Source organism: Rhinatrema bivittatum, chromosome 7 (assembly GCF_901001135.1).
Source record: "Rhinatrema bivittatum chromosome 7, aRhiBiv1.1, whole genome shotgun sequence".
In the NCBI taxonomy this organism is placed as follows: Eukaryota; Metazoa; Chordata; class Amphibia; order Gymnophiona; family Rhinatrematidae; genus Rhinatrema; species Rhinatrema bivittatum.
The window spans coordinates 200,174,638-200,190,933 of NC_042621.1; the positions used below are offsets into that span (position 1 = coordinate 200,174,638).

At 43.9% G+C, this 16,296-nt stretch overlaps 1 protein-coding gene across 2 annotated transcripts in view; it reads right to left on the minus strand.

Moving 5' to 3' along the window:
• The window catches only part of CDK1 (cyclin dependent kinase 1), a 129,524-nt gene that overhangs the window by 12,039 nt on the left and 101,189 nt on the right, over positions 1-16,296 (minus strand). For both annotated transcript variants that reach the window (XM_029609753.1, XM_029609752.1), the window contains exons 6-7: positions 4,181-4,344; positions 3,554-3,695 (exon numbers count right to left, since the gene is read on the minus strand). In XM_029609753.1, coding sequence (XP_029465613.1) covers positions 3,554-3,695; positions 4,181-4,344 — 306 coding nt within the window. The remainder of the gene's footprint in view (positions 1-3,553; positions 3,696-4,180; positions 4,345-16,296) is intronic.

Genomic DNA, 16,296 nt, shown 5'->3' on the forward strand with positions numbered 1-16,296 from the left:
ATTTTATAGCATGCGCGCGCATGTTATAAAATCGGGTGTATATTTATGCACGCCGGGTAGCACGCACAAATGTACCTCCCACGCGTAATTTTAAAAATCTGCCCCTTAGAAAATAGCCACTGCTATTACTAGCAACAGTAACATGGAACAGACTTAGTTTTTGGGTACTTGCCAGATTCTTATGGCCTGGATTGGCCACTATTGGAGAAAGGATGCTGGGCTTGATGGACCCTTGGTCTGACCCAGTATGGCATGTTCTTAAACGGCAAGGGCCAGGGACCAAATGATATGGTAACACAACAGCCCCTGATCTTGAATGATGAGGGCTGGGAAATTCCCCAATCTGGCTGGGTTCTAAGACATCTCCTGCAGGAGTGAAAACCAAATCTGTCTTAATCATTAGGGGGTATGAGGATCCTAGGCTCCCAGTCAGTTTCAGCAAAGTCTTTGCCAGTAAAGAATTAGAGGAGACATACAGAAGGCCTCGCCTTCAATCTAGGGGAAAGGCAAGTTAGTTTGCCATGCATCTCTCTCATGGAGCAGAAATTCAGGACACTTCTATTCAGAGGAAATGCAAAACATATCTATCATGGGTATGCCCAGCAAGTGGAATACCTGGTTTGCTATTCCCTTGTCCAGGGACCATTCATGGAGTTCCAGGACCTGACTCAAGTCTGTCCGCTAGGATGTTCTCCTCACTCACTAAACAGACTGAACACTCTGGACAGTTTCCCCAACACAGGAAGTATGATCCCATTCTTCCCTGCTTGCTTGGTGATATTAAACATAGCTATCAGATTATCTGTTTAGACTAGAATAATTTTATTGGACATTCAATCCCTGGAAGCTGCGTCAGCTGACCAATTTCGCAACCAGAGTTAACGCCTGGCTGCTATCACCGAAGCCACTCTTCTGGCCGAGGTATGGACCAAATCACTGCTGAAGAGGCAGAGCAGGCTCCATAACTGCTCTGGCATTCCCTCCAGACTCTACCTCCTCTTGAGAGAGAAGCAGACAAGATCTCGCCACTAGGGCTCAACAGGAAGCAATCTGTAAAATCATCACCACTGCCTCAAAGGCTTGCTTAAGAATAGCCTCAATCCTATCATGTACATGCTTCAAAGCTGCTCCTCTCTCTACGGGGATAGTCATTCTCTTAAGACATTGCACATACCAATGCATCCGCTTTGGGAAAATGCAAACTCTCAAGCCCGGATCCAGGGGGTACAGGCCTTCCAACATCTGACCTCCTTTACAATTAGTCTCTAGGGCGCCCCATTCCAGATCACAGGGGAAAAAAAAAAAAAAAAAAGTTTTACGCAAGGAAACCAAAATGGAATTCTTCCTTGGCTCTGATATGGCAACCAAACCAGGAACACCCGGCTGTTTCAGGGTCTGGGAAATCAGGGCCAGCAGTTCATTTCTATGAAAGAACCGCAACATGGTTCGAGGAATTTCCCCATCTTCCAGAGAATCAGGATCAACCTCATCAGTACCATTTGGATTCCTGTCGGGAACACCCACAGGGAGCAGAGGTAAGCTCTGGCTCTTAAGCATAGGGCTGGATGAGGGAGGAGCCACCAGCTGAGGGTCTGACGAGACAGGAATGGGGGAAGTGGAGGACTGAGCCTGAAGAAAGGTTTGTAAGCCTTGAAAAGATTCCACCCAAGAAAAAGCAGCCAGGTCCAGAAGAAACTGAGCTGGTCCCACAGAACTGCCCTCACCAGCAGATGTGCCAGTCAACAGGGCACCAAGCTCTGGCATCCCCCCAGTCAAGGCCATGACCACCCCATCAGAATGGGAAGAAACAGGCTTAGCAAAATCAGAGGAAAACAACTCTCTAAGCATCTGAGCAGCACTGACAGGTTAGAAACCAGGTCAGGCTAAGAAGCCCTAATATGGCATGCAACACAAATAGGAAGACACTTAGCTTTCTTGTTTACTGGTGCCAATGCGGCGGTAAACACGCGTCAGAATGGCTTGTGCACAAAAATAAGCGCTGAGAAAAAAAAAAAAAAAGCATGGCAAGGCACACACACACCTTGTGCACCAAGCTAAGCATGGGAACAATGAAAGATTTGTGCACGTAAAAAGGGCACCCAAAAACCAAGCTCACAATGTGTGCACAGAGCCGACGCAATGCGCACACCAACGACCTGTAGAGAACAGAACATGCGAAAATGACTGCTGCGGCCTACCATGTGGCATGCAAGAAAAAAGCCTAAGTGCAGGGGCCTAGCCCACAGGGGGCCTTCTCAACCCACCAGGTTCCCCAACCCTAAATGGGAGTGGGAACAAATGTCGGTAACATGCACTGAGCAGAGACCGGAGGAGTCCTGAAACCTCTGTCTCTGATTCAAAGGTAAAACTTCCTTTTTTTTTTTTAAGCTTACCTGAGCTCAGTGCTTATTGGCTGAGTACAGAGACTGTCTCTGGCTGCAGTGGAGGGAGAGGGTATCTGTCACCACTGCAATCTGCCTCCTGCACTCTCTGCCTTTCAGTTGAACTAGCAGCTAAGTCCGTGCTGGGAAACCCAGCTACCAGACCAAGACACACCTCTGAGGGACCACAGAAATCACCTCAGGAATTCTCAACTGTGGGCGGGATCTTTAGGTGTCACCACAGGACAGCGGTGCTCTTTTCCTTAGTTTAGAATTTCAAATTTCTCCTTCCAAAAAGCTCAAAGCAATCCCTATAGGTAGATTCAGATCCATCATCTGCTGGAGACTGAGAACACTGGGAGGCTGGGGTCACTGCAGGGCAATATATACTGTGATGTCAGTTTGCTCCATCTCCATCTGCTGGCAGGGGTGCATAAACCCAGTGGTCCTGAGTCCATCTGTCTACATGCTAGGAAATTATAGTATTCTGTGAAACACATGATCCTCTTGCTCAGAGGGCATTTACTGAAGCTGCTGGCCTTGTCCAGTAAAGGCATTGGGCAAAAAGGTTAAACCAAACCTAACGACTTGATAGCACATTCACCCTACTGCCACCAAATAAAAAAAAAAAAAAAACCCCAACTTATCAAGATGACTAACAAATTCTACCTAGGGGAACCACAGGGACCACCACACTATGGAGCCCTGCAAAGACAAGTCCTGCTGGTTCCTTCTCAGCAGGAGACAAAAACTGTGACCATGGGTGCCATGAAAAGATGAAACTGAAGAAAAGCCAGTACATGGACATGTGGTAATGTAGCAAGTTGTACATGCTTAGTAGGGCATATGCAAAATTTCTAGAAATGTTGATATCAATTTCCATGCTGGGCTCCATTTAATGTCACCCATGTGTGAAAATCATCATGCTTGTCCTCAGAGAACTTAAAATCCTTTCCCCAAAGGAAAATCATCATGGGGATAGGGTGGGGAGGGAAAAAGCAGAAGAGACATTTATAATCATTTAATTTCTTATTCTCTTAAACTGATACCTTATTTTGTCTAGAAAGGCTTCAGTTTTGAAGCCTATACCTTTTTGCATGTATTTATATAGAGTTAATAACATTTTGTCATTACATCTCATCTTATAAAAAAAGGTGACAGAAAATGCTTACAGTCAATAAGTCGAGTCCATCTTCATCTATATTTTTGACATGAGATGACAGACTCCCTGTTTTCCATTTGGGAAATGTATTCTTATAATCCTGCAAGGATTCCACATCTGGCCAAATGTCATTATTTGGAGTTCCTAAAGCTCTAAACAAAAACCCACACACAAAACATAACACATTAAGCATTAACATTTAGTTAGGTCAGTGGTTCCCAAATCTGTTCTAGTGGACCCCCAGACAATCCAATTTTCATAACGAACATACATGAGAAATACACCCATGGACACTTCTCATGCATATTAGTTACAGTTATCCTAAAAACCTGACTAGATGGGTATCTTCTAGGCCAGTTTCAGGAACCAAAGTAATTTTTGCTAAGAATGCTTCTAGTTTTGACTGTTAGTCATAAGCAAAAAGCCAAGCAGCTATTTCAAACCAAAAATGTGCAAATTTTGTAGGGTGTCCAATTGACAGTCTAGCATATCTTAAATGGAGGATACATACTTTTTATATTGCTAGTATTCAAGTCACTGAACAGCATAAAGAATTAACTATTAAACCACTTTTCTTCTAACTTTTGAGGCAACAAATTTAAGTTAGTCAGTCAAGGCATCTGACAAGCTATCATACCTGAAGATTCTAAAGAGTTGATCAATTTCAGAGTCCCCGTGGAACAGAGGTTTCTTAGTTGCCATTTCTGCAAATATAGTTCCTATACTCCACATATCAACGGGTGTGGAGTAACGCACTGACCCCAGCAACACTTCAGGAGCTCTGTACCACAATGTCACCACCTGCCACAAAGAATATTCAAATATAACCTGAATGGATCAGATGACAGAGGGTCCAACAGTTCCTATCTTATTAGATGGCACACAAATCATATTTGCTTACTGCAAACTGTTTTTCATAGATAGCAGGATGAATTAGCCATTTCATGTGGGAAATGTTGGCACCAAATGGACTCATCTCTCCTAATTAGTAGAGCTTTGAGCTCAATTGCGCACATGTGGGAGTTCCCACACAGGCATTGCCTCACGAGCATCCTCAGTCTACAGAGTTAATTCTAGCTATGTAGTCAACATTCCAGGAAGATGGGCAAATATTCCATGGCTAATCCATCCTATTTATGCAAAACATTTATGATAAGCAAACTCACTTTCTCAGTTGATAATCAGGCTGAATTAGGCATTACATGTGTGAAGTCCCAAGCTGAGGGTTGTAGCGGAGTGTCTGAGTAAAAAACCTGGAAAGGATGAGAGGGAATGGCCACCTGAAGGCTAAACTCTACTCCAATCAGCTGAATCCCTCTAATAACATAGTAATCAGGCTACGTACTGCTCCTAAAATTGGGCAATTTCACTCCCATCAGCCCTATGATGTGGGGAAAAAAAATGTAACACACTTTGTTCAAATCTGGTGGGGTGAAAAAAAATTGGCGAGCCTGTGTGAGATAGAAGAAAATGGTGATGGGGAGGCAGGCCACGATGACAACGCAGTCCCTTCAGCAATGACGGAAAGCAAGCAGCTGAGTCACTCTCTCGAGAAGACAAAATTGGTTTAAAAAGAGCTCAGACATATGAGCTCACTGAAAGATCTACGGAGGGAATTGGCTGAGCTGAGAGATCATACAGACACCACAGAAACAAGATTGGATGAAGAGGAGGCTATTTGGGAGAATGCTCAGCAAGAGATGAGACAGCTGAAGGAGAATAACCTTTTGCTAAAAGACTGGGTGAAAGACCTAATCTCGCAGAGGGAACCTACGCTTTCGAGAGGTTCCAGAGGAAGTTGAGTATTTGGACTGAGTGCCATTGGTAACCAGCATATGTACAGCACTGCTGGGAGGAGAAGCAGGAAAAACACATAAACATTCCTAAAATTGTGTAAGACAGGGCTCAGAGTTCTAATTCAACCAAGGGGCAATGTGCCCAGGGAAACCGTGGTATGCTTCCACAAGTTCTCTGTGAAGGAGAAAGTAATGAATCATGCCAAGAAACTGAAAGACCTTCAATGGAAAGGAAATAGAATGCCAATTTTTCAAGATTTCTCACCGACTACTTTCAAGAAAATAAGGACCTTCAGAGAGGTGCTCCTAGTGCTTAAGAAAGATGACAGTTCCAGTTCCAGATGGCAGCAGGAGCAGTATGGAGGAAAATGACTGCGGAGGCATTCCAGAGGATCTTCCCCTGCGAGAGAGGCAGCAACCTGAGGGACGCTTTTGAGGTGCAAGACTGCAGCTGGCTGAAAGTGGAATGGGCTTCTGGTAGCATTATATTGCAAGTTAAGTTTTGCCTTAGTTAGGGTTTTTCCCCCAAGAGGTAGTTTTATACCTAGATATGGAATATTGATTCGCTTCAGGGGGATCATTTATATTCTGGTTTATTGCATGAAGGAGGTAGGAGGGTGAGCTGTGTGTAGCTGTTATGGCAGTGGTTCCCAACCCTGTCCTGGGGACCCCTCAGCCAGTCGGGTTTTCAGGATATTAACAATGAACATGCAAAAGGAAAACTGGCATGTTATGGAGGCAGTGCATGCAAATTCTCTCTTGTATATTCATTGTGGATATCCTGGAAACCCGACTGGCTGGGGGGTCCCCAGGACAGGGTTGGGAACCACTGGGTTATGGGATCACGTGTCGTCATTCCTCAGTGAATTGGTTGGAGAGGTTTTGGGGGGGGGGTGGAATATATTGCTTATTTTAGGTGGGTTGGAAAGTGGAGTTGGGGGGGAAGTGTTTGGCAGCTAGTAGGGTTCTGAAGTATGGGTTGATCAAATGGAGGAGAGGGTGAATGGATTACCAGGTTCAGTTGGGCCAGAAGTTTTGGAGTGTTCACAGTGCCTTGCAAGACGGGGGAACTAAAGATCGTATCCTGGAATGTTAAGGGATTGAATACTGCTGCTAAGAGGAAATTACTTTTAAAAGATGCAAGCCGCATGAAGGTGGATATATTATTTTGTCAAAAAATTCACTTAAAAATGAGAGGATGTGATCTCATATCACTTTCCTCAACAATACTTTGCTGTGGTGACAGTTGCTAATAGGTATCGTGGGGAGGGAATTTCTCTATAAATGTGGTAGTGGATGTATCAATTAATAACCAGGAAGGAAGGTTTTCAACTAAAATTCAGAATGCAGAAAGATCTCTTTACATTGGTGAATGTTTATTGTCCCCAACAGCAGAGAGATTTCTGGGAGAGTTTATTGCAGATTCTACAGCAGTGGCAGAAAAAAATATCATTGGGGAGATTTTAATCTTAATGGTATCCCTATCTGGATAACAATGGTGGACACATAGGAGCCTCTAAATTTAATAGGGCAAGGGTGAAAGTTTATATTGGAATGGGGGCTGATAGACATATGGCAGCTGATGCATCTTACAGAACGAATTACACTTTTTTCCTAAAGTCCATCAGGTTTACACAAGAATACATTTTTTGATAGATAAAACGCCAGTGAATAAAGTGGGAGAAGCTGGGATACAGCCAATCATGTGGTCAAATCACTCCTTAATATGGATCTCCTTGAAGGGTGTGAGTGAGTGTGTGTGTGTGTGTGTGTGGTGGGGGGGGGAGGGGTCAGTGGGTAAGAAATTCAGGAGATTAAAAGTATTTGAGGATTCTGAGTTCTGCGGTCAACTGTGTCTGGAGATTCAAGATTATATTAATGAAAATGGGGAAGTATAGGAATGCCTGAAGTCTAGTGTGAGGGAAGCTAATTTCTAGGGTGTCCTTTGTGAAAAGGGAAAGGAGGAGACTAACTGGAATTAAAGCAGAAAAAATTGGTCCACCAGAATACTGGTGAGGAACTTGAAGCCTTAAGATTGGAATTAAGGAAATTAGATATGGGGGAGATAGTTTACCAACTGGACAAATTGAAGCAGGAGTTTTTCAAAGGGGGCAACAGGGCAAGTAGGGATCTGGCAAGGAAAAAGTTTGGGAGAAAAAAAAACAGATTCTGAAAATTAAAAACAAAGAGGGATTGATTTTCAATTCCAAAGACATAGCTACACAATTTGCACAATTTATCAAGATTTATATTCAAAGAAAAAGAATATTCAACCAGAGACTAGAGAGGAGTTTTTAGGGGGCATAGAGCAGCAAGATTGTTTAAATAAAGAGATCTCAGTCCGAAGTAGAACAGTGATTAAGGAAATTAAATTAGGCAAGTAACCGGGACCAGATAGATTATCAGCGGGCTTTTACAAGAAGTCAAGCTCAGTTAGCTTTTTCCAATGCTTTGCTCACAGTTGGCAACAGAGCAGGAATCAATGCTGGCAAAACCGGGGAGGGACGCTACAGACATATTTCGCTCAGATTTATATTTAAAAATTCTGGCAAACAAACATTTTAGCTACAAGATTGGGAAGGGCTGAATCAGACTTAATTCATCTGAACCAAATGGTGTTTATATTGGAGAGGCTGGTCTCCGAAAACGTGCGGAGACTGATAAATTTAATGTGGTGGGCCCAGCACAACATCCACTTGGCTTTTTCTAACAGTTGACGCAGAAAAAACATTTGATATGGTCCATTGGGAATACTTATTTGCTGTGCTAGATAAAGTGTGATTGGGAGGGAATTTTTCTAGAAACAGGCCGATACAATACAGTGCACTCCGGCGGAGCACACTTAACCCGTGATTGGACATGCGTTTGACGTGCTAGCTTTACCCCTTATTCAGTAAGGGGTAATAATGCATCCAAAACGCACGTCCAGCCCCCCCCCCCCCGGTTTCCGAACCCTTGGCTGTCAGCGGGCTCAAGAACAGACGCTGGCAAAATTGAGCGTCGGCTGTCAAACCCGTTGACAGCCGCCGCTCCTGTCCAAAAAGAGGGGCTAGGGACGCATTAGTGTCTCTAGCACCTCTTTTTGCCAAGGACCCTAATTTAAATAAGTTACCGTATTTTTTGCTCCATAAGACGCACTTTTTTCCCCCCAAAAGTGGGGGGGAAATGTATGTGCGTCTTATGGAGCGAATATAAAAAAAAAAACCAACCCCCCCCCCCCCCCCAAGACCTGCCAAACGTCCCTGGTGGTCCAGGAACGATCTCCTCGGCTTTGGCCGTCGGCTGCCAGTAAACAAAATGGCGCCGACGGCCCTTTGCCCTCACTATGTCACTGAGACCGACCAATAGCAGCGGTCGGTCCCAGTGACATAGTGAGGGCAAAGGGCCGTCGGCGCCATTTTGTTTACTGGCAGCCGACGGCCGAAGCCGAGGAGATCGTTCCCGGACCGCTCCTGGACCCCCGCTGGACCACTAGGGACGTTTGGCAGGTCTTGGGGGGGGGGGGGGGTCAGGAGGGTGGGGGGTTGCAGTAAATTAAGTTGGCAGGTCTTGGGGGGGTTGCAGTAAATTAAGTCGGCAGGTCTTGGGGGGGTCAGGAGGATGGGGGGTTGCAGTAAATTAAGTCGGCAGGTCTTGGGGGGGGGTCAGGAGGTGGGGGTTTGGGGGGGGGGAGGGGTTCCCAGAGAAAGAAACGTTTTCTGATCTGGGGAGTGGACCGAAATGGCCCTCCCCAGACCCGAAAACAAAATGGGGAGAAAAAAAAAAAAGCTATGCACTCCCCTAATTTGCTCCATAAGACGCCCAGACGCAGAGCCGGTTTAGCACAATTTTTTTTTTTTTTTTTTAATTTTCCCCCTCTGAATCCTAGGTGCGTCTTATGGTCAGGTGCGTCTTATGGAGCGAAAAATACGGTACTTTACTGTATTGCACGCACAGGAGAGCGGGCACTTGCCTGCTCTCCCGCGATTTTTACTGTATCGGCCCGATAGATTGCAAACTTTATTCTAATCCCAGTGCTTGTCTTAAGGTAAATGGGGGATTTTCAAAGGTGTTTCAGATAGAGAGGGGCACGAGACACTACTGCCTCTCTCCCCCTTATTGGGAACCTTTAGCACAGGGCTTCCCAAACTTTTAGCAAATGTGACCGCATTTTAGCACTTGAAAATATACATGACTCCAGGTGATCACAATAAATTAGTGGAGGGGGGAGGCATTCACATCCAATAATCTCTCTCATCCTCTCCACACTCCAGCTGATCTCCTTTTCCAACCTCCACTCCTAAACTCTTCCTTTCCCGTTGATCCCTCTTAAATCTGACAAAAATACAAATCCAGCTCCTGTCACCTCCCTAGCCTATGCTTTCACCCTCTCCAGTCCTTTTTGCATACTTCAGCTGATCCTCTCACACCAAACACCTTCTTTTAACTGCCTAATTCTCTGTCATCCTCTCCCTCTAACCCATCCCCCATCCCCTCCAAGTCTTACCTCCTCACCTGCAACACTTCACATCCCCCCAGCTCTTCTCTTTCATCTCCAAATTAATCTTCTGTCATTCCCTCTGTTTCACTCTCCATAGGCAATCCTCAGTCCCTTCCCCCCCCTCCTCCATATACATTACCTCCATTTGATCCTTCCTCTGAAACCTTCTGCCACCTAATCCAACCCTCAAACCCCTTCTATTTCTGATCCCTTCCTTCAAACATCCCCCTGGCCAGGGTCAGCAACATTTTCTTTTGGGTCCTGGGCAAATGATCAACAGTTGGTTGAAAGAGGGACAGGCAGATGACACGAACAACATTTTTTCTTGACTTCGTTCACTGGTGGGTGAGTTAGAGAAGTGGCAATCTCCACCAGCTTAGTTGGTCCTGAGACAGTGATCTGCAAGTGGCATTAGTAATGAAAGTCAGTGCAGGGCCTGCGTGCCAGTGCAAGCTCACAGGCCCTGCAGTGGCTCCGATCCCACCTCCTGCAAGGTTTCCTGTTACCACAGAAATTCATGTGAGTCCAGGACCTGTGAGTGCGTGCTGTCTTACAGGCCCAAGCTGACTTCCATTACTAATGCTACTGGTGCCTGAAAAGCACTGCTGTTTGATGCACTTGGGACCCCAGCTGAAGGTTTTGTGACCCCCAGTTTGGGAAGCCCTGTTTTAGCAGCTAGAATTTGCAGGGTAGGCGAGGTTCAGGGGATACGGTTGGGAGATGTCCATTTGCGGATATTGTGCTCTTTATAGTTGTAAACCTGGAGGAAACATTACTCTCTTTGATGGCGGAGTTGGTGAAGTTTAGTGGGGTCTCAGGTTATAAAGTAAATGCAGAAAAATCAGAACTGTTGAATATTTCTTTTAGAAGTTTCCTTTTAAAATCACAAAAGCAGAAGTGAAATCAGGTATTTCCCTAGAGGGGTTATTTAACTTGAATTGTGTTTCTTTGTGGAAAAATGGAAGGGGATATTTAGAGGTGGGAAAGGAAAGACCTGTCCTGGTTGGGTAGAATAGCTGCTATAAAAATGAATATTCTACCTAGGCTGAGCTATCTTTTTCAAACTCTTCCAGTATACATATCAGAAGCTTGCTTTCAGCTTTGTCCACGCAAATTTCGTTTCATGCTGAGGGTGAGCAGTAAAGTTATGTATTTGACTAAAAATAAGGAGGGGGGGGGGAGCTTGGGAGTTCCTTGCTTATTGTGGTTCTATGTTGCAGTCATTTTGGAATGGCACAAAGGGTTAAATTTAAAAAAAAAAGGATGGAAAAAACTTGAACAATCTATGTTAACAGTATATCACCTGATGTTTTAGTCTGGCTTCCCGGAAAGGCAAAATGCTGCCTGCTGTGGTGTCCCCAATCATAGATTGAACACTAAAAATCTGGGACAAGTGGAAAGTGTGTTTAGTGGGGGACAAGAATTACTTTCATAGAACATCTTTATATGTTCAAGAATGTCTCCCAGGGTGGATGTATGCTACTTCAAAGAGCACTGAGAGGAGAGGATCACCTTGCTGGTGGCTGAAAGGAATCAGTAAGTTTTGCTTGGGAATTATATTTTTTTTTTTAAAGTACTGGGGTGAAGTAAACTATTGGGGTATATTATTTAGTGTGTTTGTGCTTTTAATAGTCAGTAAGGCAGCAAATAAACAGAAGTTAGACTGTTTGTACAGTCCAGATGTCTTCCACATATTAAAAAAGGTGGAAGGAAGGTAAAACGATTACCGGCATGGTTAAAAAGTGAGGTAAACAAGACTATTTTAGCCAAAAGGTCTTCATTCAAAAATTGAAAGCAGGATCCAACAGAAGAAAATAGGATGAAGCATAAGCGTTGGCAAGTTAAATGTAAGACATTAAGTGTGAAATAAGTGTGAAATAAGTGTGAAATTTTGCTGGGCAGACTGGACGGACCGTTTGTTCTTCTTCTGCCGTCATTTCTATGTTAAAACATGCTAAGAGAGTATTTGAAAAGAAGTTGGCCCTAGAAGCAAAAACTCACAGTAAAAACTTTTTAAAACATATCCGAAGCAGAAAGTCTGTGAGTGAGTCAGTTGGACCGTTAGATGATCGAGGGGTTAAAGGGGCACTTAGAGAAGATAAGGCCATCGCGGCAAGATTAAACGATTTCTTTGGTGTTTACTGAAGAGGATGTTGGGGAGGTACCTGTTCCAGAAAAGGTTTTCATGGGTAATGATGCAGATGGACTGAACCAAATCACGGTGAACCTAGAAGATGTGGTAGGCCTGATTGACAAACTGAAGAGTAGTAAATCACTTGGACCGGATGGTATACACCCCAGGGTTCTGAAGAACTCAAAAATGAAATTTCAGATCTATTAGTAAAAATTTGTAACCTATCATTAAAATCATCCATTGTACCTGAAGACTGGAGGGTAGGTAATGTAATCCCAATATTGAAAAAGGGCTCCAGGGGCTATCCTGGAAACTACAGACCAGTTAGCCTGAATTCAGTGCCAGGAAAAAAACTGGAAAGTGCTCTAAATATCAAAATCACAGAACATATAAAAAGACATGGCTTAATGGGACAAAGTCAGTATGGCTTTACCCAAGGCAAGTCTTGCCTCACAAATCTGCTTCACTTTTTTTGAAGGAGTTAATAAGCATGTAGATAAAGGTGAACTGGTAGATGTACTGTATTTGGATTTTCAGAAGGCATTTGACAAAATTCCTCATAAGAGACTTCTAGGAAAAGTAAAAAGTAATGGGATAGGTGGCGATGTCCTTTCATGGATTGCAAACTGGCTAAAAGACAGGAAACAGAGAGTAGGATTAAATGGACAATTTTCTCAGTGGAGTGCTTCAGGGATCTGTACTAGGACCCGTGCTCTTCAAAATATTTATAAATGATCTGGACAGGAATACGAAGAGTGAGGTAATCAAATTTGCAGATGATGCAAAGTTATTCAGAGTACTTAAATCACAAGCGGATTGTGATACATTGCAGGAAGACCTTGTAAGACTAGAAAATTGGGCATCCAAATGGCAGATAAAATTTAATGTGGATAAGTGCAAGGTGATGTATATAGGGAAAAATAACCCATGCTATAGTTACACAATGTTAGGTTCCATGTAAGGAGCTACTGCCCAAGAAAGATCTAGGCGTCATAGTGGATAAAACATTGAAATAGTCGGCTCAGTGTGCTGCGGCAGTCAAAAAAGCAAACAATGTTGGGAATGATTAGAAAGGGAATGGTGAATAAATCGGAAAATGTCATAATGCCTCTATCACTCCATGGTGAGACTGCACCTTGAATACTGTGTACAATTCTGGTCACGGCATCTCAAAAAAGATATAGTTGAGACAGAAGGTACAGAGAAGGGCGACAAATGATGAAGGGGCTGGAACAGCTCCCCTATGAGGAAAGACTAAAGAGGTTAGGACTGTTTAGCTTGCAGAAGAGATGGCTGAGGGAGGAGGAATAGCCTAGTGGTTAGCACAGTGGGCTATGAACCAGGACACCAGGGTTCGAGTCCCGCTGTCATTCCTTGTGACCTTGGGCAAGTCACTTTACCCTCCTTTGCCTCAGGTACAAAAACTTAGATTGTAAGCCCTCTGGGACTAGAGAAATGCCTAAATGTAAAGTTACCTGAATGGAAACCGGTGTGATATCTCGATTGAGATCAAATGTCAGTATATAAAAAATAAATAAATAAATAAATGAGAGAGGTGTTTAAAATCATGAGATGTCTAGAACGGGTAAATGTGAATCAGTTATTAACTCTTTCAGATAATAGAAGGACTAGAGGGCACTCCATTAAGTTAGCATGTGACATTCAAAACTAATTGGAGAAAGCTCTTTTTCACTCAACACACAAACTCTGGAATTTGTTGCCAGGGGATGTGGTTAGTGCAGTTAGTGTAGCTGGGTTTAAAAAAGGATTGAATAAGTTCTTGGAGGAGAAGTCCATTAGCTGCTATTACTAGCAACAGTAAGATGAGATAGACTTAGTTTTTGTGTACTTGACAGGTTCTTATGGCCTTGATTGGCCACTGTTGGAGAAAGGATGCTGGGCTTGATGGACCCTTGGTCTGACCCAGTATGGCATGTTCTTATGTTCTTAATTGGAGGGAGAAGGGGTGTAGTAGGTTAGAACAACTGTGGAACAGCAAGCAGGTATTAGGTTTCTCAACAATAAAAATAGCTTTTGGCCTCTCGCAGGCAGATCATTTTTTCTATTTTCAGGTGAATCATTTTATGAAACAAGGAGAGGTGTTAAGAGGCATTGATGAGAGGGAAATCCTTGTTTGAAGGATCTACCTTATAAATGGCCTGTGACCGACGGCCCGCAAATGCGCAGTAGAGCGCAGCTCTACTGCGCATGTGCGGGCAAGGATGTCGATCAGAAAAAAAAAATGGCGGTGGGGCCGCAGGAGCGGGAGGAGAAGCAGCGGCGCCGCGCGCGCGCGCGGTGCCGCTGCTTCTCCTCCCCAGATCTGCCGGCAGATCTCGGGGGGGTCACTGCCGCGCGCGCGGGAGTGACCCCCCCCGAGATCTGCCGGCAGGAGCGGGAGGAGTTAATGGAGCCGGGTGAGGGTTGCGGGAAGTCGCGCTTACGGCGCCGGGAGGAAATGGAGGTGGGTGAAGGGAGGGAGAGGGGGACTGAGTGAGTGGGAAGGAGAGGGGGACTGAGTGAGTGGGAGGGAGGGAGAGGGGGGACTGAGTGAGAGGAGAGGGAGGGTGGAGAGGAGTGGGTGGGGAAGGGGGGTGGTGAAGAGTGAGGGGAGAGAGAATGAGGGGGAGGTGAGAGACAGAGGGATGTAGCCCGTTTTAACGGGCTTTACGGCTTGTATTGTGATAAGGCAAAATGGGTGACCAGAGGGATACCTAAAGTTTATGGTTTATTGAATAGGGATCTTAAATGTAAGCCAGCACATATTTGTGTGGAAAACCGATTTGAATAAATCTTTGGGGGAAAATACTTGGGATCTGTGTTTTCTACGTACTAAAAGGGGTTCTATTTCTGCTTCGATTGAAGAAAATAGCTATAAAGTACTATTTTGATGGTAGCTGGCAGTTGTCAAGCTACTTTTTCTACCCCACTGAGTGGTAAGTGCTGGAAAGAGTGTGATTGGGGACCTTCTTCCATATGTGGTAGGAATGCTCAAAAATTGCCCTTGTGTGGGACAAAGTTATAAGATTAATTTTCCGGATAACAGGAAAAATTGACTCCTAGGGACCTGTTCTTTCTTTTGAATATACCAGTTATAAGACAATATCCCTTCTCTCTCATATTTCTCAAGTGGCTTGGCAGCTAAAGGAGAAATAGCATACTTCTGGAGAAAGTCTGAAACGCCTTCTCCAGAAGGAATCATTCAAAGATTAGATAAAGTGTGTTATATGAGTAAACTCACTGCTATCAAGAGGAAGCTGCTAAATGTGAGAAAATGTGGCAACACTTTGTAAAGTGGAAATTTGATATGGGGGGGGGGGGGGGTTTGAATAAACATGGGTTGATTAGAATGTGGATAAGGAAGTATTGGGGAGATCAATATCTGGATAATTTTAGTGATCCCTTTGGAAGGGGGGCTATCAGGTGAGGATTTGGGGATTAGGTTGTTGGGAGAGAGTAATGGGGAAAAGAAAAGAAGTCGAGATGATATTCATATGTGTATTTTCTTTTAGAGTTCTATAATCATATAGCTGTAAGACAATCTGCACCAAAAAATGATACAACTGTTGGAAGTGGTGTGAGAATAAAGATTTTCAATTAAAAAAACAAACCTGGTTACACAAAACTGCCTGTTCAAATGTACTATCAGTCCCTGAGAGGTTGTCCAGACAATAATGGGACAAAGGTAATAACTGATGACCAAGTAGCAGCTTTGCAGATGTCCCAACAGCACTTCTCAAAGATAAGCAACAGAAGCAATCCTAACTCCCACTTGAAGAACTTAGAACAGAGTCTGCAATGTGAAATCCTGCTAAAACCTAAGAAATGTTGAATGCACTCAGCTATCCAGTTAGACGAAGTATATTTGGCAACTGCCATATGACACAAACAGTTGAGAAGTTTGGCACTGTGGCAGAGTTAAGTTTTTCATAATAGGCCAAGTCAATAATTTTTCTCTCCATGTGACCGAGATCTTGGACAGAAGGTAGGCAAAATGATGGATTGATTGATATGGAAAGCAGAAACAACCTTCAGTAGAAATGTTGGGCGAGTAATGACTACCTTGTTGTGAAAGAATTGCATGTACAGCAGATAGTGTATGAGAACTTTGAGTTCATAAACTCCTAGTGGAGGCGACTGACGAGGAATACTATTTTCTAAATCAAGAATTTAAGCAAAGCTGACTCCAGCAGCCAAAAAGGAGACTTACACTGTTCTCTCTCAACTGATGAAGTCCTACGAAACCAGCAAGTTTTTGTACTGGAGGTTTGACATGCCAGAACTTTCATAAATCTAGATATCAGTGGATATGTGGAAATCATTTTACTGTCAACTAGAAGATG